The sequence below is a fragment of the Solanum dulcamara genome, chromosome 12 (assembly GCF_947179165.1).
Source record: "Solanum dulcamara chromosome 12, daSolDulc1.2, whole genome shotgun sequence".
NCBI lineage: Eukaryota > Viridiplantae > Streptophyta > Magnoliopsida > Solanales > Solanaceae > Solanum > Solanum dulcamara.
This window is the reverse complement of record NC_077248.1, coordinates 18,339,313-18,365,388: the sequence shown is the minus strand read 5'-3', so window position 1 is coordinate 18,365,388 and position 26,076 is coordinate 18,339,313. Positions and strand designations below refer to the sequence as shown.

Sequence of the window (26,076 nt, the reverse complement as noted above, 5' to 3'; positions counted from 1 at the left end):
GGCAGAAAATACTCTAGGTGTTTCTCATATTATCACCGCTGAGGTTTTTAAGGGCTATTGGGGAGGATGACCATAAGTTCCTTCTTAATTGCCGCGAGCGGCTTCAGACTTTAGGATTAGTGGAGTCGTGAGGAGGCGACTTCACCGCTAATCAACTAGATGGTCCTGCCAGACAGTAGTGACGCTCATATTTAGAGACCAGGCCAACTGATCTCCACCAGTGTCATAGACAGAGTTTTTCGAGGCCTTTTTGGCCAAGTTCATCCCTAGGAGTGTTAGAGATTAACTCTGAGATCAGTTCTCGGGGTTGGAGAAGTACTCCATGACCTTGTTAGAGTATGAGGCTAGATTCCATGAACTCTTCTGGTATGCCACTATAATTTTACCTACCAAGGAGGAGAGAGTTTGGTGCTTTGTTCTAGGCTTGAGACTTCAGCTGCAGATTGATACTCAGTCCCTAGTCTCAGCAGGAAACTCCTTTCTGGATGTGGTGGACCACGTCCGCACACTTGAGCAACTCCGTCGCAAGACTCAAGGGGGCAGTGGCAAGAGAGTTGGGAAAGTTTTGATAGCTCTCACAAATTATGAGGTTTTTATACTTATAACAAATATACATCTTAAGTAATCCAAATTGCATGTCTATATAAAATTTTAATTTTGAATTAACCTGATTTCAATTTATTAAATTCAAATCATGATTTGAAATTAAGTCCAAACAGGCCGTTAATTTCACGAACCAAATATACACCATACTCAATCAATATTTTAAGAGAGACATAACTATGATATTATTATAATTAAGAAAAATTATAGGACCTAATCATATCTTTTAATTAATAATCAAATTCTACACTAGTCCAGCAGAGTAAACTAATCGACTAGTCAAAATGTTCACTCAATATATTTTTGGGCAATCATACATCATCATGCATTCATGCGATGTCTAAACAAACGAGATTGAATAGTTAAAGAACAAACGAGATTGAATAGTTAAAATTCTTTTCATTGTGGTTATAAATTCAACAAAAAAAAAGATACTAGTACTACAGAACTTAAAAAGTGTAAAGCTCTTCCCCATATATATATATATATATATATATATATATATATTTATAACTTATTAAAAAATCACACAAAACACTCTAGTATAATGGATTGTCAATATTTACTTCTTAAGAGAGTACATAAGTTTGTAAACTTATTATTTTCTTAATTCAATCATCAAGATACCACAATTTGAAGTACAATATAGTGAAAAGTGTTTGTATTTTAGGACATCACAATAATAAGTTTCAGCTTAATTGAGTATAATACTTACAAGTTAAGAATCCGACATGAATGTAGTAATATTTTTAAAGAGTCCAACCAATATAGTATGAACACTATTTGTTTTCGAGTTTACTATTTCCTTTTCCTCAGTTAACTATGTTTGGGTGTGTGTGGGGTGGGGGGAATTAATAAGTGTTGGGTCCCTGAAGACATTAGGCATGGGATACGAGATCTCTCCCATGTTATGTGAACGCAAATTATTTATAACTTTTGGTATTTCAATGTAGTGCATCATTGTGATTCTGTGAAGATACTTTTTCTTTTTCTTTCTTTCAAGATACTGTCTCTTAATTTGATATGTTTAAAAGCAATAACAAAAATCAGAAAGAAGTAACTGAAATTCTACAACTTCAAACCACTTTTTGTGCAAATTATATATGTGACTGAGTCAAAAATTGTATTATAAATTTAAAATATTAAAGACAAAAAAAAAGAGCGGCTCCACTTTGTTGAACGAAATAGGGATTGGACCACACAAATCTACTCTTCCAATCTCATTCACTAGAAGGAGGTATCTTCATCTTCTTAGAGAGAGATCGTGTCAACAAGTTCTTTGCACAAATTGAACTTGTTCCTTGTTACCACTTTGGTCAGCATATCTGTAGGATTCTCAGTTGTAGAGATTTTTTCAACCTACATAGATTCGTCTTCTATCTTTTCTCGAATCCAATGATAACTCACGTATCACAACCCAACCCCGTAGGCCGCGACTGGGGTCTGACCTGGGCTCCGTATACGTAACTGTCAAATATAGCCAAATTGAACTATGCGTACTGTGATACTACACCCATAAACCCCAATGGGTCAAAATCTTTTCATATACCTGTAGCCTCTTTCACTTGTATCATAACATGAAAGGGCATGCAAGCTGATAGGGTTGCCATAACAAAATAACCTTTACAACACGATATACAGGCACAGCTGAAACAAACTTATAAACAACCCACATACACATGTCTACAGACCTCTAAGAGAATTAACTGCATCATATGGCGGGATAAGGCCCCCACCGTACCCCTGAATAAACACATATATACATCAAATGACCAACATCAAATGTTAGGCTCCGGAATAGTGGAGCACTTCCAACATAGCTGAATGGAAATCCTAAGCTGACGGATCTCCAAAATAAACATCTGTACCTGCGGGCATAAAATAAAAACCCCCCAAAGAAAGGGGGTCAGTACGATACATGTACTGAGTATATAAAGCATAACACAGTATAAGTGAGATTACAGCAGAATTGGGGTGCAGGAAACAAGTATAACATTTAACGGAGTACTATACCCGCATCTTATAAGATAAAGTCACGTATACCATCATCACATATCGTACCCAGCCCACTCGAGGAATCAGTGTTACAAATACATCATTCTATCATCATAGGCATATATATATACTATTAGCGTTGTGGAACATACAACCCGATCCATGCATATAATAAGTTAGTGTCGAGGAACGTCCAGTCCGTTCCCTATACATATAACACGTTAGTATCGAGGAACGTCTGTCCCGATCCCTATACATATAACACGTTAGTGCCGAGGAACATCTGGCCCAATCTCTATACATATAAAATGCTAGTACCGAGGAACGTCTGGCCCAATCCCTATACATATAACACATTAGTGCCAAAGAACGTGCCAAAGAACGTATGGCCCAATCCCTATACAATATAATAATCCATATACGTGCATGTAAAACTTGGTAACATATCAAACATCCCTCAACATATTATCATAAAGTATGTCTAAGAGCCTCTAGGTATAGGAGCTTACACATCTAATCATTATTCAGTATGTAGAAGGCTCGAGGGTCATAGTTCAACTACTTTAAGACCCTTACCATTCAAAGGTGAGTACAAGTCATGAGTTATACCCAGAACCTACAAAGGGAATTACCTCTAAATCATATCATATATCGCTTCACTTACATTAAACCATTTCAAGAGAGGAAAGGGATAGGCTTCACGTGTACTACTTTTCATCGTTTCGACGACTTACAAGGCCATAACTCAACTATCATAGGAGTTTGAACATCGAGAAGTGAATAAGATTTATGAACCATACTTAGGGTTCTATGAATGGAATTATTCCCATATTTAATATACAATCCACTTAAGACTAAGACATGCCAAAAGAAAGGAAAAGGTAGTTTCACATACTCATCCCTTCCTAACGTATGGTAGGCTTGAGAAGCCCTAGTTCAATTACTGTAAGAGTTTCATCATCAAGAAGTAAATAAGAATCGGGAATTACGCTTGGCATTTATGAGTAGATTTACCCTCAAGCTCATATCATTCATTACTTAACTTGAAGACATGTCAAAAGAAAGGAAAGATAGGCTTTACATACCTTTTATCGATTGCTTTCAACCTGGCTTGTCTCGTCGTCCTCTAGACCTATTTAACATGAAGGTAATACTAATATTAATAACCTTTAACTTTCCAGCTTCTAAATTCACAACTAAGAACCCATAAAAATCAATTCCTTATTCGTCTTTCTTGACTAGTCTCGACTAGTCTATTAGTTAGTTAGAAGTTAATGGAATTCGGGCAGCATCTCCTCTGTAACTTGCCCTACCCGAACTTTCTATTACATTTTCAATTAGTACAGACAACCAACAACAACAATCAGCAGCCAATACACAATTATACCACCTCAACATCACACCAAACAAGTCCCAAACAGCCCACTCAAAACTATGACTCAAAAATATGATTTTCAATCTTTATTTCATAAAATATTAACCACACGAAATGGAGTGTCATGTGGCTGCAACCAGAAGATCTTATACCCATATTTAGACATGTTTCCATCCCTGCAACACCACAAAACAATTTCCAATACAATACTATAATAACAACGATCCTAGTTACATTTTAAGCCACTAGAATATGTCAAAACAGTCCCTACACGACCTGCAACTTTCTTCAGCCGTAACGTCTATATTTTCACTTCTCCAATTAATGTTTACACACCCATAACATGCTTAAACACTTTTCCAAATGGGAGAGGAGAGAATCAAACCTTACCTTGGTGAAAATTTCCCTTGAAAGCTCCTTAACGCGCTGAAAACTGATGGGTTGTTCGTTGCCCTATCTTGCTTCCCCAAAAATTCAATTTACGCGATTAAACATCCTTATGTAACCGTAGAATACCTTAAATAATTAAATCACAGAACAAAATCGGAGGGCTTACCTTGTTCTTATGGCTGCCGTAACTCTCTCTTCTCTCCCTCAAATTTTCTCTCAACTTTTTCAAGTCCAAAATGCTGAAAATGAAAGCTTAGTCATAAGACTAAGCATATATATCCTTTCTTTGGGTGTGACACATGGCATCCCCCTAGGTGTGACATATGGCAACCCCCTAGGGGTGACATGTGGCAGCTCCCTAGGGCGTCACCTCAACCATGAAGCCAATCCAAAGCTGCTATATGGCAGCGTGGGGTCCACCCCAAGTAGGTGAGTCACCTACTTGGTCCAAGTAGGTGTGTCACTTACTTATCACCTACTTGTCACCTGCTTGCTTCATTTCCGTGGGTTCATAATCTTGCCTTACTTTAAGAGCCTATGTATTTCTTGCTACTTAAGCTCGATGTGTACTCAAGTAGCTTAATTACATAGGACATGCAAGTTGATAGCTTACGCAAGTAGATCGAGTCCTATGACTCATTACGTGGCCTCCAACTCCTTCTAGATTCTTATAGCTCTATTTCCAATCTTCCTTATTATAGGGTATCTCATTCTCCTTTCCTTAGAGTTATTTGACAGCGTGGTAGACAGTCTAGGTCATGTGGCAACTTTTAAGAAGCTTAAGAAAGCATTCCGAAGTACAAAAGTATGGGGTATAACATCACGTCTATGTGTTTAGTCCTTACATGGTACACTGAGTTCTTGCTCAAGTCTATTGCACTTTGACTGTCACAATAGACAACATACTCCTTCTGATACAAGCTAAGCTCTTGAAGAAATTGTTTGATCCATATCATCTCCTTGCCAGCTTCAGTAGCTGCAACATACTCAACTTCAGTTATACACAGTGCAACACACTTCTGCAACTTTGACTGCCATGATATAACTCTCCCTAAAAAAGTAAACAAATATCCAGTGGTGGATTTTCTGTTATCAAGGCCACCTGCCATATCAGCATCTGCATAGCCCTTTAAGATTGGATTTGATCCTCCAAAACACAAATATTTATCTGAGCTTCCTCTCAAATACCTGAGTATCCACTTTACAGCTTTCCAATGTTGTTATTCTGGATTATCGAGAAATCTGTTGACAACACCCACTACATAAACAATATCAGGTCTAGTGCATACCATTGCATACATTAAACTTCTGATGATGATGGAATATGGAACTTTGGCCATGCTCTCTTTTTCCTCCCTAGCTGTAGGACACATCTTCTTGCTCAATTTCATATGACCAGCAAGAGGTGTGCTAACAGGCTTAACATTCTTCATGTTAAAGCGCTCCAGTACACATTCAATGTACTTTTCTTGTGACAAGTAAATCTTTCTTTCATCCCTGATACGAGTAATTCTCGTGCCCAAAATTTGCTTGGCATAATCCAAGTCCTTCATAGCAAAAGACTTACACAACTCTTTCTTTAACTCATTAATCTCGGAAGTATTCCTACCCACAATCAACATATCATCCATACATAGCAAGAAGATGATAAAATCATCATTAGAAATTTTTTGTACAATTACATAATGATTTTAAGATGTCTTCTTATAGCCTTGCTCCCCCATAACAGATTCAAACATTTTGTACCACTATCTAGAAGCTTACTTTAGCCCATAAAGACTCTTTTTGAGTTTGCACACAAAATTTTCTCTACCATTTACTTTGAAGCCCTTAGGTTATTCCATATAAATCTCCTTTTCTAGGTCACCGTGAAGAAAAGCCATCTTCATATCCATCTTCTCAATCTCTAAATTAAGACTAGCAGTCAAACCAAGAACTGTATGAATGGAGGACATTTTCACGATAAGAGAAAGTATTTTGTCAAAGTCAAAACCCTTTCTTTGACCAAATTCTTTAACAACCAATCTAGCTTTGTATCGTGGCTTCAAGCTGTGTTCTTCAACTTTAACTTTAAGTGTGGTTCTCCTGCAAAGATTTCATTTTATATTGCATGGCTTCAATCCATTTATCCTTATGCTCATCTTCCATGGCCTCCTCATAACACTCAGGATCACCCCCGTCAGTAAGTAGCACATACTCATTAGGATAATAGCAAGAGGAAGAAATAAACTGTCTTTTGGGCCTCTTAAGAGGATTATTTACTTTTTCCACAACTTCATGTGCAGAAGCATTATCAATAACAACATTATTGTTATTATCAGTATCAACATTTTGATCTGAGACTTGATTCTGTGCATCACCATGATCATCAATCCTATCAAAATCATACACATTTGTACGAGAAACTTGATCAAGATGGACTACGCTATTAGAATTTGAAGATTCTAGCTTATCCGCTTTGTCAATATCTTCAATGGTTTGATTCTCTATGGAGACAATATCGCAGATTATTGCAAGCTTCTTTTCAATTAGATCATATATTCTGTAACCAAATTCATCAAGGTCATATCCAGCAAAGATGCACTGTCTTATCTTGGCATCTAACTTTCTCATCTTTTGGCATATGTACAAAAGTTTTGCAACCAAATACTCCTAAATGGTCATAGAAAACATTCTTTCCATACCAAATTTTATTTGGAACATCACTTTGCAAAGCAACAGCAGGAGATAAGTTAATAACATGTGCAGTGGTCAATAAGGCCTCACTCCAAAAGGAGTTCAGCAACTTTGCTTCAGAAAGCAAACATCTAACTCTTTTCATCAAGGTACTATTCATCCTGTCAGCCAACCCATTAAGCTGAGAAGTCTTAGGAAGAGTATTCTGGTGTGTAATATCTTGATGCTTGTAGTATTCGTCAAATAGTCCACAATATTCATCACCATTATCAATACGAATACATTTCAATTTTCTTCCAGTTTTTCTTTCAACTGAAGCCCAAAACTGCTTAAAGATACCCAACACTTGACCTTTAGTCTTCAAGACATAGACCCAAAACTTTCTTGAGCAGTCATCAATGAAAGTGGTAAAATAGAGTGCACCAACCAGTGTCTTTGTCTTCATTGGACCGCATAAATTAGAGTGCACCAATTCAAGCAACTCTGTCTTTCTTGAAGGAGGGTTAGACTTAAAGGAAACTCTATTTTGTTTTCTAGACAAGCAGTGCTCACACTTTTCTAATTTAGCACTTTAGAAATCTGACAGTAATTTCTTCTTGGATAGAATATTAAGTCATTTCTCACTGATGTGGCTAAGCCTCTTGTGCTATAACGTTGAGGAGTTATCGCTCTTAACTGCATTCACCATATTGGCACAAGTAGAAGTCGTAGTTCAGTATAAACCACGACGTTTGTTACCACGAGCCATAACTAAGGAACCCTTAATAAGTTTCCATTTTCCACCTCCATTGGTACTAAAATATCCTTCATCATCTAGAACACGAACAAAAATTAGGTGCAGACGAACATCAGGTGCATGTTTTACATTGTTCAAAACTAGTTTAGTTCCAATACTAGTTTCCAAACAGATTGTACCAACACCAACCACCCTAGATACAGTCTCATTACCCATACTCAAGGTTCCAAAGTCACCAGGAGTATGGGAAGTGAACAATTCCTTCCTTGATGTCACATGAGATGCGGCACCAGTGTCCACAATCCAGCTTGACGCATCATAAGCAATATTAATCAGATTTTCATCAAGGACTGTAACAAGATCTTTGGTGGAGACGGTGGCTAGGAAATTTTCATTATCATCTTCTTTATTTTCCTCTTTTTCTTTGTTCTCCCTCTTCAATTTCCGGCCGAACCTCTTTGTGTGCCCTTTCATGCCACAATGATAGCACTCAATATCCGTAAGTTTGTCTCTGAATTTGCTTCTGCTATGTTCTCTATTTTGATAACCAAGATTTTTATTTCTCCTCCTAGAGCCAGTTACCTAGACATCCGATGAAGAAGAAGAAGAACCTCAAGATTTTCTTCTCATTTTTTTGTTCAAGACACTACTCTTGACGGAATCCATAGAGATCACACCATCCAGAGCAGAATTTGATAATGAAGTTCTAAATGTTTACAAGAGTCTAATAGGGAACCAAGTAGAAGCAAGCCTTGAATTTTTTCATCAAACTTAATGCCCATAATAGATAACTGGTTCATGATTCCCTAAAAATTATTCAGGTGATCTGTCATCGAAGAACCATCATGATATTTTAAACTTAACATCTGCTTTATTAAGAATATTTTATTGTTCCTAATCTTCCGAGCATAAAAGCTTTCAAGATGCTCCCATAGGGTACGAGCATGTGTCTCCCAAAAACACGATTCAACACATTATTGTCAATCCATTGCCTGATAAATCCACACACTTGTCTGTGCAACAGATTCCACTCTTCATCTGTTTTATTATCAGATTTTATAGTGGTAAAGATTGTTGATAAAAATTCTTGACATAAAGCAAGTCTTTCACTTTTCTCTTTCAAATGACATAATTAACATCATTCAAAGTAATTATTCTACTAGTGTTAGCTTTCATCGTTTCCCCCCTTCCCCCCCCCCCCAAAAAAAAAAATATTAAACTTAAAGTAAATCTTTTCTGATGCGGAAATTCAAATTATGCTACAACCACAGAACATATTCAGATAAAACCTTACTCTGATACCTATTTATTAGAAAAATACGAACTAACACACAAATATATATGGTCAAAATAGTAAAAATAAAATGGAAAAATAATAACACCAAGAATTTTACGTGGAAACCCTTTTTAATAAGGAAAAAATCACGGGCCAAGAGGAGCAGCTGATATCACTATAGTAAGGAATTTTACACTAGTAAAACCAAGTATAATACTCAAAAATGACTACCACACACTCAAAAAAAGAATAGCACTCTTTTGATCTCCTACCTTACTAAAAATATCGCTCACACTCTATTTTTCTTCACAAACTATTTTCTTATATATAGTTTTTAAAAACTTCACAACTCAAATATTTTTCTCTCTATCTTGATTGTATAAAATGAGGAGCTGAAGAGCTCCTTTTATAGGAACTCTTCTCAGCTAACTCGCCTACTTTGTTTGACAAAACAAAAATGGGCAGCTGTAATTTGAAGACAGAAAAAAGGGCAGCTCCACTTTGTTGAATAAAATAAGGGCTGCCACTTTGTTGAACAAAATAAGGGCTAAACCCCACAAAGGTTGCTATGCCCTTGACTAAACACACGAAGAAGTTAAGAAATTCAACATCTATTATATGTACATAAAAAATAATTTTACCCTTGAATATATTAAGTAATTTTCCATCAAAGGGAGTCCTTCGAATCTCTTTGTTTCTACTTGGCATTGCCATTGGTGATGAGGGGCGAAGCTAGAAGCCCGGGTACAAATTCGATCGAACTCATTAACTTTTATTTAAATAGTGAATTTGTATTAAAAATTTTGTTAAATATGTACAAATATTAAGTTTAGAATCCACTTAGTAGCATTTGAAATCGTGTTATAAAATTCAAAACTCATAAGGTTAAATTTAAGACTTCGCCTATGCTGATGATTACATATATCTTTAAAATGAATAATGGTATATATAATGTATAAGTTACATATAAGTTTTTACATCAAGTTCAATTAATTTCTTGTATGGTTAAACTTTCTAAGCGTATCACATAAAATTTTATGCTCCGCGATAAAATTATGAGATTTGAATGAATCTTATATCGAAATATGAGTATATCTTATCTTTGATTTTGAGTACAAAAAAAGGAAAAGTAAGTGGAACTTAGTATGCCTTGAAGAGAAAAGGCTCACGGACAATTGGGAAATGGGTCTCAATAAATCAAAGATATGGTACGTACCTTTTTTAATTTTTATTATTATTATCTTTCTTTATAATAATAATAACTTTTGAGCTATGAATTCCACCGTCCCTGCATTAATTTCTTATTTTTCATCATTATTACTCATCATTTTGGTAGGGGACATACAATTTTATTTTTGCTTATCTGGACTTCCCACAAGTTGGGGTTCAGTTGCAGCTTTTAAGAATAATTCTCCAAAGATTCAACAGCTTACTCATATATATTACAACTTGATCTCCACCTTTTTAGACCTTGTAATTACGTCCCTCATTTTTCCTTTTCCTATCCCTATCCCTATGTAATTAAAACCAAATTTTAAATATAATAATAATAATTAAAAAAAAATAAAAAAAATTAGAGGTTATGAATCTTATTTCCAGAAAAGAAAAAAAGAATATGTTAATATTATTATTTGACAAGTAAAATACCTTTTTTTTCTGTTTTGAAAATCTTAAGTGTTTAGCTCTAATCTTAATTAAAAAATTATGGGATACATATAATTTCATATCTACATTCAACTGTGCCCTGAAAATACGATTGAAACACTCTTGTCCAGTGTATTTCTTTCGTAATATGTTATAATTTGCTTGCTGTGGGACTTCCCACAAATTGGGGTTCATGACTTGCAGCTTTAAGCTTGGAAAGCTTCAAGAGCTGAATCATAATTCCAAGTTGATTCCCACCCAACTCTTTGGATACTTAAGCTAAAACAAAAAAAAAATGATAGGGACAATAAAAAATTTAAGTTAAAAAGGTCCAAATTTGCTTCAGTTTACTATTTGAAATTATTTGATTTTATCACATGTTATACTTTTAGCTTAATATTTCTCTACCTCGCAAATAGTCTTGTATTTTTCTTTTCTATTAAGGAAGCTCCAGCCTAAAGTAGGTATTCTATATTATGGTTGATCAAAATTTTTGAAACATTTTTTAGGAACACAAGCACTAGCTTATTCGTTAAGTATGAGGAAAATGTTTTCTCAATTAAAAGTAATTAAAAGTAAGGAAAATAAGTTGAACAGATGATCACATTTTATATTGATTGTGTTCTCTCGTCCTCCACCACAATTCATCTTCACCCTCACCCTCTTAGCCCCCATCTCCACAACCTCCACCTTATTTTCCATAACATTTATCTAGATTATATACATATATTTTTAAGATAATATTTTTTATTTACGTATCACAGAATATCAAAAAAACAGTGATTAAAACTCACTTATTTCCCTGAAAAATATTTTCCATAGAATATATTTTTCTTCATATAGAATACACCTAGGGTTGTTTGGTTATAGGATAAGGATTGGGATATTAATGTATAAAATGTTGCATAAGTTTTACCATATTTGGTAGCATTTTTGTGTAAGGTATAAAATTCAACACACATAATACTATGTTTGGTTAGAAAATTAAAAAATCACATAATTAATACATGTATAAGTTATGAGTCCATCTATGTATTATTTTATGCAGGGTAGAAGAGGCAATAAGTTATACTTGAATAAAAATACAAATTGACAACTTTACCTTTCACTCTCAATCAAATATACTCCACGTGGACAACTTTACCCTTCACTCTCAATCAAATTGACCAATTCAGTGTGTTCTGAATCCGGAAAGGAGAAATCGTCTGTGGCTGAAGAGCTTTTTGTGCCAAAAAACACTGAAGACAGCTGCAAATCTTTATTGAGCTAGGGTTCGTCAGCATCGTGCGTAAGAGCTTTCTCTATAGTGAAGACGCCATTGATATACCTTTTAATTTTTTTTTGGTTGCAGAAGACAAGACCAAAAAGTGGGGTTAACATAAAAAATCAACACCCAAGAAATTATTAAACTCATTAATTAATTCTGCATAACTAAACTCTGCAGAATTAATACATATATTACTAATACTGCATAACTAATACTTGCATGACTAATACCTTCATAACTCTAACCAGCAACCAAATGACCCCTTAGTGTGTAAATTCTTCGAAGAGAAAAAAAGTTTATATTTTCCTTTAAACTTTTGAATTTGGCCAATAAATTCTAACGGGAAAGATAATATTAGGCAAAGACATTAGTATATACTTAGAAAATAACTACTTAAGGATCAAACTCGTCAAAACGACATTCAAGAGCTTACAAAGAAACTGGTCTAGTCTTAAGAAACTGGACTAAGATTCACGTCGATACGAAGTAGGAATATTTAATTTGTTGACATTACCAATTTCGTATCTTATCTTTGGCGGCTTTACTGTACAAAGGTTGAAGCCAATTTTTATTTGAACTTCTTCTGTTGTAAGGACAAAAAATAAATCTCAATCAACAGGCTGTTAATTTGCTTATCTATTTATATATATTTTGACAAAATATTATTAAAAATTAGTATTAAATGTAAGTACGTACTAGCAAATATACTGTTTTAGTTACTATGGCGATGCCTAATAATTGAAGTTATTAATTATAAGTAGTTAGATGACAAAAAGAAAAAAGAGTCATCGAATATTTTGATTTTTTGAATATCTGATAATTTTTTTTTAATTACATCAAATATGGATCTCGTATTTTACAGTGTAAAATTAATTTATGGAACGTGTGAGTGATTACCAACTTGCCACAACTAAGCGACAGTAGCCAGATTCTGATTTCAGTTTGTAAATATATAGTGTAATTTATTGTTCAAATTTACCTTGGAATTGGAAATTACTGATAGCCGCTTAACTTATGTTAAGCAGCTTATAAGCTGAAAATAGCTAATAAGTTTAAAAAAATAAGTTGGGGTTATAAGAATCCAACTTAATTTTTTTTAGCTTATAAGTTGTTTTCAGCTTATAAGCTGTTTTAGATAAGTTAGACCAAATAGACCCAATTATTTTTTTTGAGCTTATTTTAATTATAAAATAACTTTAAGTTGATCAATCAAACACTTAAAAAAACTAAAAACAACTTATAAGCAAAACGGGCTCGAGACTTGTCCCTTCATGTGTGATCCTGTTTTTGTTTTGTTTTGTAAATATGTTCAAATAACTACTTCATTTATGTTAAGTTTTACACATCTAATTAATGTAAGATGGAATTTGAAACATTAGGAGCCCGTTTGGATTGGCTTTAAGTTGGTCAAAACCAACTTAAAGCCCCTTTTCAGCTTTTGGACGTGTTTGTCTAATGCTGACTTTAAGCCAGAAAGTTCTTAAAGTCAGTCAAAAATGAAAAGTTAGGATTCCTAACTTTTTTTTCCAAAGTGCTTAAAGTCATTTTCTTTGACCATGAAAATTACTTTTATATCCCTTATATCTTAACTAAATTCCCAAACTACCTTTTTTTATTCTTTTAACCCTAAAATTCACATCATAAGCACTTTTATCCAAACACTCAACTGCTTATTTATAAAAATAACTTTCAGCACTTCAAAGTTCTAAAAGCACTTCATACATAAAAGTTACTTTTTTTAAGCCCATCCAAACGGGCTCTAGGTCTGTCGAACCCGCAAATTCATTGTAATTAGATCCACCATTATTTAACGGAATTTAGTATCATCTTCTTCTTTTTTTCAATTTAAATCCGGTATATTAGAAGTAAGATAATATTGACAAGAGAGGTTATTCAGGTGGTATACATTGTCCACTTTCAACTATAAAATTACGGATTCAAATCAACACGAAAGCAAAAAAATATCACAAAAGAAGAAGAAGAAAGCAAGGCAATATTAATGCGTGTGGCAGGCACCGTCAAAAGTGAAGAAGAGTATATAGTGTTAGATCTGGGGATTAATTCTTGAATGCCTCATGTAGAAGTCAGAAGGAATCTTAATGCTCTGCACATGGAATGACCCTTTCACACTCCATACACAATCTCAAACTTTTGTACCATATAAGTAACAAAGAAAAGTACAATATACTGGAAAATATATCACTTAAATGTTGAATGACTTTCTAGGTAAAATTGCAACAATCCACCAGTTCTTTTGTTATAAAACAAATTGACTGATTTTTTGAGATAATTATGAGATAAAAAACCTTGAAATTATATGGTTTAGCTTCAAATTTGAGTTCCTACGCCATGGCGTACGAAGCTACCATAGGTAAATCCACCTCTGATTTTTTGCCATGTACATCATACGTCTCCTATTGGGCACATGATCATCATGCACCTTAAATAAGTAAAAATAGATAATAAAACACTAGATGCAAGGGTGTTTGTGACAAAATTAACACGAATTGCACGATGATGACTAGATGCTTCTAATTATTGCTTTAAAAAATTGATAATTTTTAGTTTTAGATATATAGTTTGATGAACATTAACAATACAATTTTGTAAAGAAAACGTCAAGGTAAGAAAAAGAAGTTTGAAAATGTGAAAAGAGAACTTTCACTTATAGTTTGGTTTAATTAGTGGAATATGACAAGGTTGGGGAAACCTTTTTCCAAGAGTAGTGCATCTAAGGACTACTAAGATACTCTTTAATTTCACCTGGGATTGATCAAAGATTCTTGTTTTCTTTTACCTCCCACATGATGTGTTTGTGCTATATACATGAAAAGTAATCATTTCTTTCTCTGCTTCTTTTATTTTTGTCTACCCATTTTTATTAATCAACCTTAATAGAAGAAGACATTTATGATAAAAATGTCCATTTAATCTTACCTCCTCAACGAGAACTAAACGTCTAAAATATGTTTTGTATGAACGCACTGTTTTTTAATTATTTTAAATCATTATCAAAGGTTGTGATGTGTTGATAAGTATTCTTTCATTTTTAATTTGAGATCTCGAATTTGAACCATGAAAATGAAATCGTATATGATTGAATGCCACTAAAATACTAGAAAATTTTAAGCGAATTCAAATTAGTCAGGTCTCAAGCCAGATGCCACCATCAGAAAATCAAAAAAATTAAGCATTATTATTAATATCATGTAATTGAACTTGAGGGAATATTAATTAAGAATCATGGTCAATATAAGTACGGAAAATTTCAAATAAATTTGGAGTGAAGCTTGAGGACTTCAGATGGAAGAGCATATTCCCTCTTTTTATTTTTCTTCTTTTCTTTTAAATTCACCGCCCCAATTGATTTTGATTTAGGAAATATGTCTTTTAAGGAGTATAAATTGTTCTTATGTAAGAAGTTTTCTATTTATAGCACTATATTCCAAACTCATGGCCCGTATTATTCGTTTGGTCCAATAAACTTAATAAAAATTTGTCTTTTGAATGATGTTATCATCAAATTTGAAATGTACATATGATGTAAACTTATATTATGTCTTATAAAATGAAACATTTACTTTCCTCTTTCATTAGAATATGAAACTCAGTTAAGAAATCATATGCATCCTTCTTAGTTAGCCTAAATATTTGTTAGTTCTTTTTTATGATCCGACCTCATCATGCATCACGTCACACCCAGTGGCGGAATCAAGATTTTTAATAAGAGGATTCAAAATCTAAAAAAGTAGACACACGAACTAGTCGAAAGGGGTTCGACATCTATTATTTATATATAAAAAAATATTTTAATCATATATAAATAATATAATTTTTCGCCGAAGGGGTTAACCCCCTGCACACCATGTGGGTCCGCCACTGGTCACACCCAAAGCTCAATTCGGGTCGTGCCAGGTATACTAAAGAAGTCCTTATTTCCCAGGCTCAATTCGAGTTGCACTAAATTAAAAAAGCTAAGGCGATGTGCAGCAAATAAATTTCAAGTATGTAAATTCATATTGCCGTTTTAATTTTTATGACACTTTTTTTTAATGTCGATTTCAAAATGCCTTTTTGGATATTTCTCAATATCTCGTCTATTCAGGAATCGACTATTCAGGAAACGTGAGAAGAGAAATCGAAGAATTTCTTTAAAATCCTACAAGATCCGTTCATTCGAGAAAAAACATTATAAAGAAAATAAAATCACATAAGCTTTTTACCGTTTAAAATATCGATTCAAACATTGAAATTATTGGAATGTAACGAGAAATCCGGCTTAACTTATTTCCTTCTTTTTTGGCGTTTTCTTTCCGGTGAAAGACCTTATTAGGCTCTTGTTGTGTCTATAAAAATTTGTGTAATGATTACTCGCAAACTCTTTATTTACACAGTAGTGATATTTTTTGTTTCTCGCTTCATCTTTAGATTTCTATCTAATGATCCCGGACCTGAAAATTTTCCATTTCAATGTATGTTACACTGTTTTTTTTTTACTTTCTATAAAAAAGAATTCTACTCTTTCAATATTTGAAAATAAAAAATTAACTTTAAAATTATCATCTACCTTTAATGATATAAATGTAAAATTTGTTTTGAAGCACAAGTTTCTACCCCAAGTAAATTGGGAGGGAGGGAGTAAAAGTAAAAAGAATTTTAAACATTTGAATGGTTGTGTTGATGCCCCCCCCCCCCCCCCCCCCAAGCTGGATCTAGAGGGTTATGGAGTTTTCTGTTCTAACCCCACATGTCCCATCATATTCCCCACACCCTCACCCTTTTTCCCTAAAGATTCCAAACTCACTTTTAATATATTTCCACTTGATCATTTTTCCTCACATAAAAATTAATCTTTTTTCTGTTTTACCACTTCCCCTCAACAAGTTTTCAGAAGCTGTCACCCACTTCTTCAACTATAAAATCCAAGCCAAAACACCAAAAATCATCCCTCTCTCTTTTACCTTCCTTATTCTCTCTCTTAGTTTTTAGCATTACTCTCTGCTCTCTTCTGTTTTTTTCAGTTTCAAGATTTACCCTTAAGTCAGCCGATTTTTTTTTTATTATTAAATTATTTTTGCTCATTTGTGCCTCAGAATCATTCTGGGGCTTTTGAGTAAATATTGATGCTAAACTTATTATTTCTCATCTTTGAAATTCATGTCTGCAATTCTCAGTGAACTCTTTCTTTGTGGTTTTATGATAAATTGCAAATATAGGCGCAGAACTCATATGGTGCAATCTTTTTCTGTTGTCTTTCTCTACTGGTTCTACTGCATCTCATAATCAATCAATTATGTTCCTTAATTAATTTCCCCATAAAATTATTACTATTATTACATACACATAAAAAATATATAACTACTTATATTTGCCCCGAAATCACTACTCTTGGTCCTATTAATTTTTAATTACTATTATTATTGTAAAATTTTTGGTCATGGGAACATCATCAGGGTCAGGGTCATATACACTTCAAAACTCTGGCTCAGAAGAAGATTTACAACAATTGATGGATGAAAGAAAGAGGAAGAGGATGATATCGAATCGCGAATCAGCTCGTAGATCGAGAATGAGGAAACAGAAACATTTGGATGATCTCATGTCCCAATTGTCACATCTCAGGAAAGAAAATAAAGAAATATTGACAAGCATGAGTGTCACGACCCAAAATTACCTCAATATTGAAGCTGAGAACTCGATCCTGAGAGCTCAAGTGTCTGAACTCGGGCACAGGCTCCACTCCCTGACAGAAATCATAAGCGTCTTGAGTTACAACTTCAGCAGTGGATCAAACGCTCAAATAATTGAGTCCTCTATCACTGATGCGTTTATTCAGAACGAATCTTGGAATTATACGTACCACCCCATCATGACCGCAGACATCATGCAATATTAATTGCTTTATAAATTAAGGGCTTAATTCATCAGCAGGATCTAAGATTAAGAAATTTTAGTATTAGTAATTAGTCGTTGTCTTTTAAGTAAAGATTAATTAGTTTGTAAGAATAAATTTATGTATTATTAGTCAATATTGGGGGTGTTTGTAACTTTGTGCAACTTGTATGGTTTTTCCATTTTTAACAAATTATGCAATTGCAAGTGGGAAATCTCTAGTATTATTGAAAACCATTTTCACCATAGTTACGTTATTTTTGTTTTCACACATTAAAGCCATCTTAAAGTTGGTAGCTTTTCAACTCACGTATTCCGTCTAAACTATATTAGATATTTTTATTAGACTTCAATTTTTTTAAATTAACCGTGTGTATATACAAAAAAAAAATACGGGAAAAGATCTAAATGGTTTTAAACTACGTGAAATTGAACAAAAATATCATCAGTTAATAGTTTGGTCTAAAAAGATATTTGATATCAATAGTTTGGTTCAAAAATATTCCTAACGTTAATAATTTGATTCAAAAATGCTCTTATTGTTATTTAAAGGATAAAAAATATCCCTTTTAAAATAAATATATTATTCATTTTATTTTTAAACACATTCTATTCCTAATAAAAATGTTACTCTTAAAGAACCTATTCTTGTTTCTTTTCTTTTAAAATTACTTTAACTAATAAATAAGTAGGAAGTCATCTTTTATTCTTCTTAATCTCATTTTATCAATTAAAATAAATAACTCCATATATCTTTTTAATTGATAATAGGTCATATATATAAGATCATAGTAATCATCGTTAATTTTTTTGTTTAGATAATGATAATAATAATAATAATAATAATAATAATAATAATAATAATAATAATAATAATAATAGTAATAATAGTAATAATAATAGTAATAATAATATTAATAATAATAATAATAATAATAATAGTAATAATAATAATAATAATAATAATAATAATAATAATAATAATAATAATAATAAATATAATAGTAATAATAATAAATATAATAGTAATAATAATAATAATACTAATACTAATAATAATAGTAATAATAATAATAATACTAATACTAATAATAATAGTAATAATAATAATAATAATAATAATAATAATAATAGTAATAATAATAATAGCAATAATAATAATAGCAATAGTAATAGTAATAGTAATAATAATAATAATAGTAATAATAATAAAAATAATAGTAATAATAATAATAATAATAATAATAGTAATAATAATAGTAATAATAATAGTAATAATAATAATAATAGTAATAATAATAATAATAGTAATAATAATAATAATAATAGTAATAATAATAATAATACTAATAATAATAATAATAGTAATAATAATAATAATAATAGTAATAATAATAATAATAATAATAATAATAATAATAATAATAATAATACCAATAATAATAATAATAAGAATAAAAATAACAATAACAACAACAACAACAACAACAACAACAACAACAATAATTTGGAAAAATGGCATTTTGACCCATTAAGTCACAACGGGGAAATTTTTGGACTAAACTATTGACAACAAAAGCATTACTAGACCAAATTAGTGATTGAGTGCATTTTTGTTCAGTTTCACATAGTTTAAGGGCATTTTGACTAATTTCGTATAGTTTAAATGCATTTTTAAAAACTTTTTTCCCAAAAAATTATAAGTGATATCAATATTTAAAGAAATAAATAGATCAAAGATAAGATTATGATACAATTAAATATTGAGTAAATAACACTTTTTTATTTTAATTTTTTTGTCCTATTTTAACTTGACACGAAATTTAAGAAAATAAAAAAAACTTTTAAATCTTGTGATCTTAAATTAAAGATATCTCAAATGTATCAAAGTATCTTTAATTTTGTAGCCTTATATATATATAACGATGTTTCAATTAGTTTGATGTTTTAATGTAAATAGGTCAAGATTCCAAATTAATTAAAATGATATTTCAATTAGTTTGACGTTTCCATGTAAATAGGTTAAGATTCCGATTTGTTGAATGATTGTTGTAAATCCTACTCAGTACTCCCTCTCTCATTTTGTCTCATCAAGTTTATCTTTTAGTTTTACCATAATTCCCCCCCCCCCCCCCTTTTATTTTTATTTTTTTTATCTTAAGTACGTGACGTTGTTACACCAGATCTACGAGTCTTCCGAAGGACTCTTTTGGTTGACAATTCTGGTTTCCAGCCTATATACTTTAGATTTTGTTGTTATTCTGTTCATCTCTTCATCTCAACTTATGTATTTTAACAACATCGTCTTTAACCCCACCCCGGACATACATCTGGCCATAGTTATGTCCTTTGTTCAGGTAGACTATCAAGATCAATTCCTAGGAATTTACAGGTTAATCCATAGTCGTTGTTAAAAAGTTAAGAAGCTAACCATATACTAAGGATAACTAATTTAATCTGTACAATAATTTACATAATAAAGCAGTAAACTAAAGTAAATGCATATTTTTGGGGGAAAAAGCAAGTGTAAAACTTATAAAGACTTACATGATTTCGAATGAGAGAGGTTTCCCTTTTGGGAACCCCGAAGGTCTTGAAGTAAAGCTAAGAATTTACACACCAACACACTTTATTTTATTTGACACACAACTTTGTTACAACCAAAGAAAGGATTTTAGGATGGTGGAATAAAGGAAGAGGAATATGTTGGAGGTTTCTCACTCTAAACTTTGGATTGTCTCTCTCTAGAATTCTCTATCTTTCTAACTTACACACTTATCTCTTATATAGAGGTAGAGATAGTGAACCAAAGGTTTGAAATACTTCTACGTGGCCTTATTAGAAATGGTCGACAACTTGATAAAAATTTTTAATAATGCGCGTCGGGTGCTCAGTGGGCCTCATCATCACATGCATTATTATTTTATCTTTTTACTGACTACTGACACGGACATACGCGTTCTTGTCAACAGTTTTTCCCTCTTTTAGAGGGTAGTGATAAAGTGACAGCATTTACAAGACACTTGTGGGCATACACACATGGCATACATTATTATCCCTTATCTTTATGTCTTTTTCATGTGGATTAGTTGTATCGTCTTTGTCATTGTCTTCTCGAATATATCTTTCTTCTAAGTATCAAGATTATGAAGGGCAATAGAGACAAAACTCATGCCTGAGTCATCGTCTTCATAAGGATCTTGAGCATCTTGATAATTATTGTACCCATAGTCTCCTTCTGAACTTGGTGTCCTTATTGGGCTGATATTAAAATCCTCGTCTGAATGGATTCTTTTTTTCTCCGGGATCTGGACTGTCTTTACTAATAACATGCTTATCACGTTCCTGGTCTTGAAAGAATTGTTCTAAAGTCTCCTTAATTATGACTTTAATTTTTATGTTTTTTCCTTTTTTTATAGCCATAGTCTTTTTAGAATTATCTTTTTGGAGAGTTTTAGGTAATCTTCTTCGTGAGGAAGAAGACTCTTCTTCTTCACTTTTTGGCAAAGCGACAGCCATTAACGGGTTTGATATGTCTTTATTGGCCACCGTTTGAACCTGACTAGCTATACCTTGATCTAGTATAGTAGATTTTTGAGCATTCAGAGGGGAATGCACACCCTTTTCATCCATTTTTGGTAGAGATGGAGAACTCATGTCTTCGGTCTGAGTACCTGTATTTGATTTAGAAACAAACTTACCTTGGAATGTTTTCAGTTGTTTCATAAGTCTCATATTTTTCTGAACGAGAGCCTCATTTTTTGTATTCAGTCTTTTGAAGGCTTCGATCATGGTGGAACAGTGATCACAGAAAATGATTTTGTCTGTATCTTTTTGAATATTATATTGGGGTATTTGGGCCTGATTTTGTTTGAGGCTTGGTGATATGTAATAATTTGGCCTAAGTATTCCTCTGGCATAGTCTAAGGCTTCTGTGAAGTTATTAAAATCTTTGAAAAGAGGATTTTTAATCCCATTTATAGAGTCTATGACTTCTAATCAAGTCTGAAAAATATCATTTGTTCTACCATGTATAACAACATAATATTTAAACTTATTTTCTCTATTTTTGTCTGAAAAATATTGACATAGAGCGTTATTGGCTGCATTAAAGTGTTTAGTGTCTTGTTTGTTATGAGCTACCCATAAATTATCAACTAAACATTTTTGAGTTTTATCTATATTACAGTCTGGTAGTATTCTAAAAGATAAGTTACATTGAGGATAAGAAATCAAATTGAACTTACCAAAATAAATTCTTTCCATCATCTCAATGGTACCCTGGGGTCTGAAATTAGTCTTATTTAGTAGTGTCTAAGCATATGAGTCTAATTGGGCTATGCCCTTGCCTTTGTCTGTTGGCTGTTAGCCACTTGGTCTCAATCTGAAATATAACTTTTAATTAGTTTTAAGTTGCAAACGAGTTAATTGATCTTCTAGATTATTATCTTTTCCTTTTATATATTCAAAGATTATGTTATTATATATATAAATATAACGTTCATAAAATTTAACCGTCTTCTTTTACTGCTTGCTTTATTATTTATTGATTGATGAAACGTAACTATTGCTTCACAGTCTGTTCTTACTAATACTTCTTCTTTATTTAATATGTATAATTTAAAACTATTTAAACCATATATTATTGCTAAGACTTCTGCGTCTATACTACTCATATTTCCTTTTTCTCTATATTTACCACTCTGATAAGCACATATTTTTTCTTCAGTTTTATTACTATATTTACTAGGTCTGGTTTTTAAAACTGCTGCCCATCCTAACTGACTTTCATCAGTTTGCACTATTAAATAATCGGTTTCAAGGGGAATTTATAAGTCTGGTATATTTTTAACCTTTTCTTTAATTTTCTTAATTAATTTGATGTCTTCTATATTAAAGTGTTTCTGTCCTTTGCTTTCTGTTTTAGCATATAAAAGTCTTGCTATCTTGCCTAAGTCTTGGATAAAATTTCTAGCATAATTTACTAGTCCTAGAAATTTTTGTAAATCCTTTGTATTATCTAATTTGTCTGGCATGTCTAGTACTTTCTTAGCTATATGTGGTTGTAATTTTATTTTCCCTTCTCCTATTGTCACTCCTAAGAAGTTGATATGAGTTTTACATAATTCCATTTTCTTTTTACTAATTATTATTTCATGTCTAACAAATAACCTAAAGACTGTTTGTAAATGTCCTAAATGTTCTTGTATATTTCTACTAAATACCAGAACATCGTCGACATAAACTAAGACAAAGTTTTTATAGTCTTCAAATATATTATCCATTTTTCTTTGGAAGAGTGGTGGTGTTGTTATTAACCCAAAAAGCATAGCTAGCCATTCAAAATGTCCTTCAGGACAAGTGAATGTCGTCCATTCTATACTTTTGGGGTGTATTTTTACCTGCCAGTATCCAGATTTACAGTCAAATTTACTAAATAATTTTTTATCTTGTATTCTATTTATCAACTCATTTTTGTTTGATAGTTTATAAGCATCTGTTCTTGTATTATCATTTAATCTTTTATAATTTATTACCATTCTAGCTTTTCCTCTTACCTGCTCACTATGATTTCTTACCATAAATGCAGCAGATCTATGTTTGGAAGTGGACCTTCTTATTACTTCTAGTTTTAATAATTCCTTAATTTGGTTACTAAATTCTTCTGTATCTTCGTTGTTGGCTTCAATAGCTGTTGTTTTTATAGTGTATTCCGGGTTAATTATATCTAGTTTATACATTATCTTATTATTCTCCCAATGTACTAATGGTTTTTCACCAATTATTTCCATTTTATCTAGTATTGATATCATATTGTCTAAATCTATAGGATTTTTTATTGTTCCTAGAGCATGTATTACTACCTTGTCTTTTAGCTGGGTATTATCGCTAAGATTTATGATTAGGTCGACTAAAGTATTGTGATGTTTATCTTCTGAATGTAATATATGTTTTCCTTATGAGAAATTACATCTAAAGTATATAGGCTAAAAATCAGAACTGTCAACCGAAAGAGTCCTTGGGAGACTCGTGGATATGGTGTAACAACGCCACATACTTAAGATAAAAAAAGGAGGGGGAATTATTGTAAAACTACAAGATAAACTTGATGAGACAAGACGAGAGAGGGAGTACTAAGTAGGATTTACAACAATCATTCAACAAAACAGAATCTTAACCTATTTACATTGAAACATCATATAGTCTAAATCTATAGGATTTTTTTTTATTGTTCCTAGAGCATGTATTCCTTTTTGAAAATTATAAAACTCTGTAACGTTGTAAAGTTTGCTTAACTAATTGGGCAGTTTCATAATGTTCCTCACCAACGATCCGAGGTTGAAGCATGGTTGATGTTGCATCTAAAGGATGTACTGCTGGATAAATACCTTTGGCAGCCAATCCTCTTGATAGTATGGTAGTAGAATCTAAATGTGCAAAAGTTGTAGTAGGAGCAGGGTTGGTCAAATTGCTTAGTCTAGCTTCCATAAAAGCTAGACTAAGCAATAGCGTACCTCATATTTTCCCCTCTTCCTCAAGTTGTCTCGCGATACCCTCTACAGATTGACCCACAACAGTCCCTTGACCAACTCCAGGTCCAATAGAAGCAAGCCCTACGGCCAATCCAATAGCAATAACGAAAGCGACAGAAATCAGTGGATTTATGATAAGTTCCTCGTACCAAAAAAACAAATGGTTAATGATACAATCAACCAATGAATTATGATTTAATTATTCCCTCACTAGGACTCATCCAGTCGAAGTAACTAAGAACTTCATATTGAAGTAATAAGATTATTGAATCATCAAAACTACTTCGATATATCTTTTTTACTTTTTAGCCACAGAGTCTTTGTGAACCCATACGACTTTCGTTCTTTCATTTCTTGTTCTTGGTTCGAACTGTTACTTGAATTATTTCTTGATTTCATCCGTTTATTCATTCAATTCACAATCACAAGGGGCCAGAAGGACTTTTAGTTTATTAGAATCCCCGAGAGTAGTAAAATATATCTTTAGTTCATTTCATAAATAACTAGCACTAGGCAATATCTAATATCACATATACATGTCTTTCTTCCATAAGTAAACCAAGCATTCATCTTAGATTCAATCCCATTCGAGAATCAAGCATTGAAACATCTAGAATGGTTCGCTTATAGTTATTCAAGTACAGATACCTCTAGCCCCTAACCGACCCTTTCTGCATTCATCTTAGATTCAATCCCATTTGAGAATCAAGCGTTGAAACATCTAGAATGGTTCGCTTATAGTTATTCAAGTACAGATACCTCTAGCCCCTAACCGACCCTTTCTAAAATACTAAAAAAAACCTTTTTAAAAATTCTTTTGAATCTTACCTTTTTTTATTATTCCACCTAGAGAAATCTAAATGGGCAAATTGATTAGGACGACTAATTCCATATGTATAGAAATATCAGTATTTGATGGTTCTAAGTTCATGCAATTTATTAATAAAACTGAATAATTTTTTATTCCATTTTATTATTTATTTATTATTAATATTTTGGTCAATCGTTGAATAAAATCAACTGAAAGGGAAATCATTTCACCCTTTTTATTATTTAATTACACGTCGTAAACCTATACAATAAGAATTATTGACAAAAATTCTTATAGTCAAATTGTTTTAACAATGAATTAATAATGAGATGGACTAAGCAATCTAAAGTGAATATTCATTGAGATGAAGTATGATATTACGTGAAGGAAAGGGAAATTTTAGGACAAAGATCTTTTTTAGATCTTTTTTCCCTTACTCTTTAATATCATCGTAATTGTTTTTCTATCACTCTAGATTGTATATAGCATATTTGTATATTTATATTCCCCTATTCTATTCCTTAAGTTAAGTAATTCTCTTGAGCCACCCACCATATACATTTATACATTGCTGTGGGCTAAGCTAAAAAAGACTATTTCAATGATGGCCCTCCATGGATTCACCTATATAAGCCGCGACTAAAGTTGCAAAAATAAGAGCTTGAATACCACTTGTAAATAATCCAAGGAGCATGACAGTTATAGGAACTACTAAGGGTACTAAAGAAACAAGAAAAACAACTACTAATTCATCAGCTAAGATATTCCCGAAAAGTCGAAAACTAAGTGATAAAGGTTTCGTGAAATCTTCTAAGATGTTAATGGGTAAAAGGATTGGGTTTGGTTGAATATATTTTCCAAAATAACCTAATCCTTTT

At 32.3% G+C, this 26,076-nt stretch overlaps 1 protein-coding gene and 1 long non-coding RNA gene across 2 annotated transcripts; one reads left to right on the top strand and one right to left on the bottom strand.

Annotated features, from left to right (window-relative positions):
- Nucleotides 1-1,719: 1,719 nt before the first annotated feature.
- Nucleotides 1,720-12,126, bottom strand: LOC129876980 (uncharacterized). Its single transcript, XR_008763447.1, has 3 exons — nucleotides 11,798-12,126; nucleotides 3,684-3,730; nucleotides 1,720-2,471 (listed from the first exon to the last, which is right to left on the bottom strand). It is a non-coding gene; the product is annotated as an uncharacterized LOC129876980 (long non-coding RNA).
- Nucleotides 12,127-17,399: 5,273 nt separating this feature from the next.
- LOC129875659 (bZIP transcription factor 11-like) lies at nucleotides 17,400-17,858 on the top strand. Its single transcript, XM_055950941.1, has one exon. The coding sequence runs from the start codon at nucleotides 17,400-17,402 to the stop codon at nucleotides 17,856-17,858; it is 459 nt and encodes a 152-aa protein (XP_055806916.1).
- The last annotated feature ends 8,218 nt before the right edge of the window (nucleotides 17,859-26,076 follow it).

Excerpts from the sequence above, each read along its gene's own strand:
- LOC129875659 (XM_055950941.1), top strand. The coding sequence starts at position 17,400 with ATGGGAACATCATCAGGGTCAGGGTCATATACACTTCAAAACTCTGGC.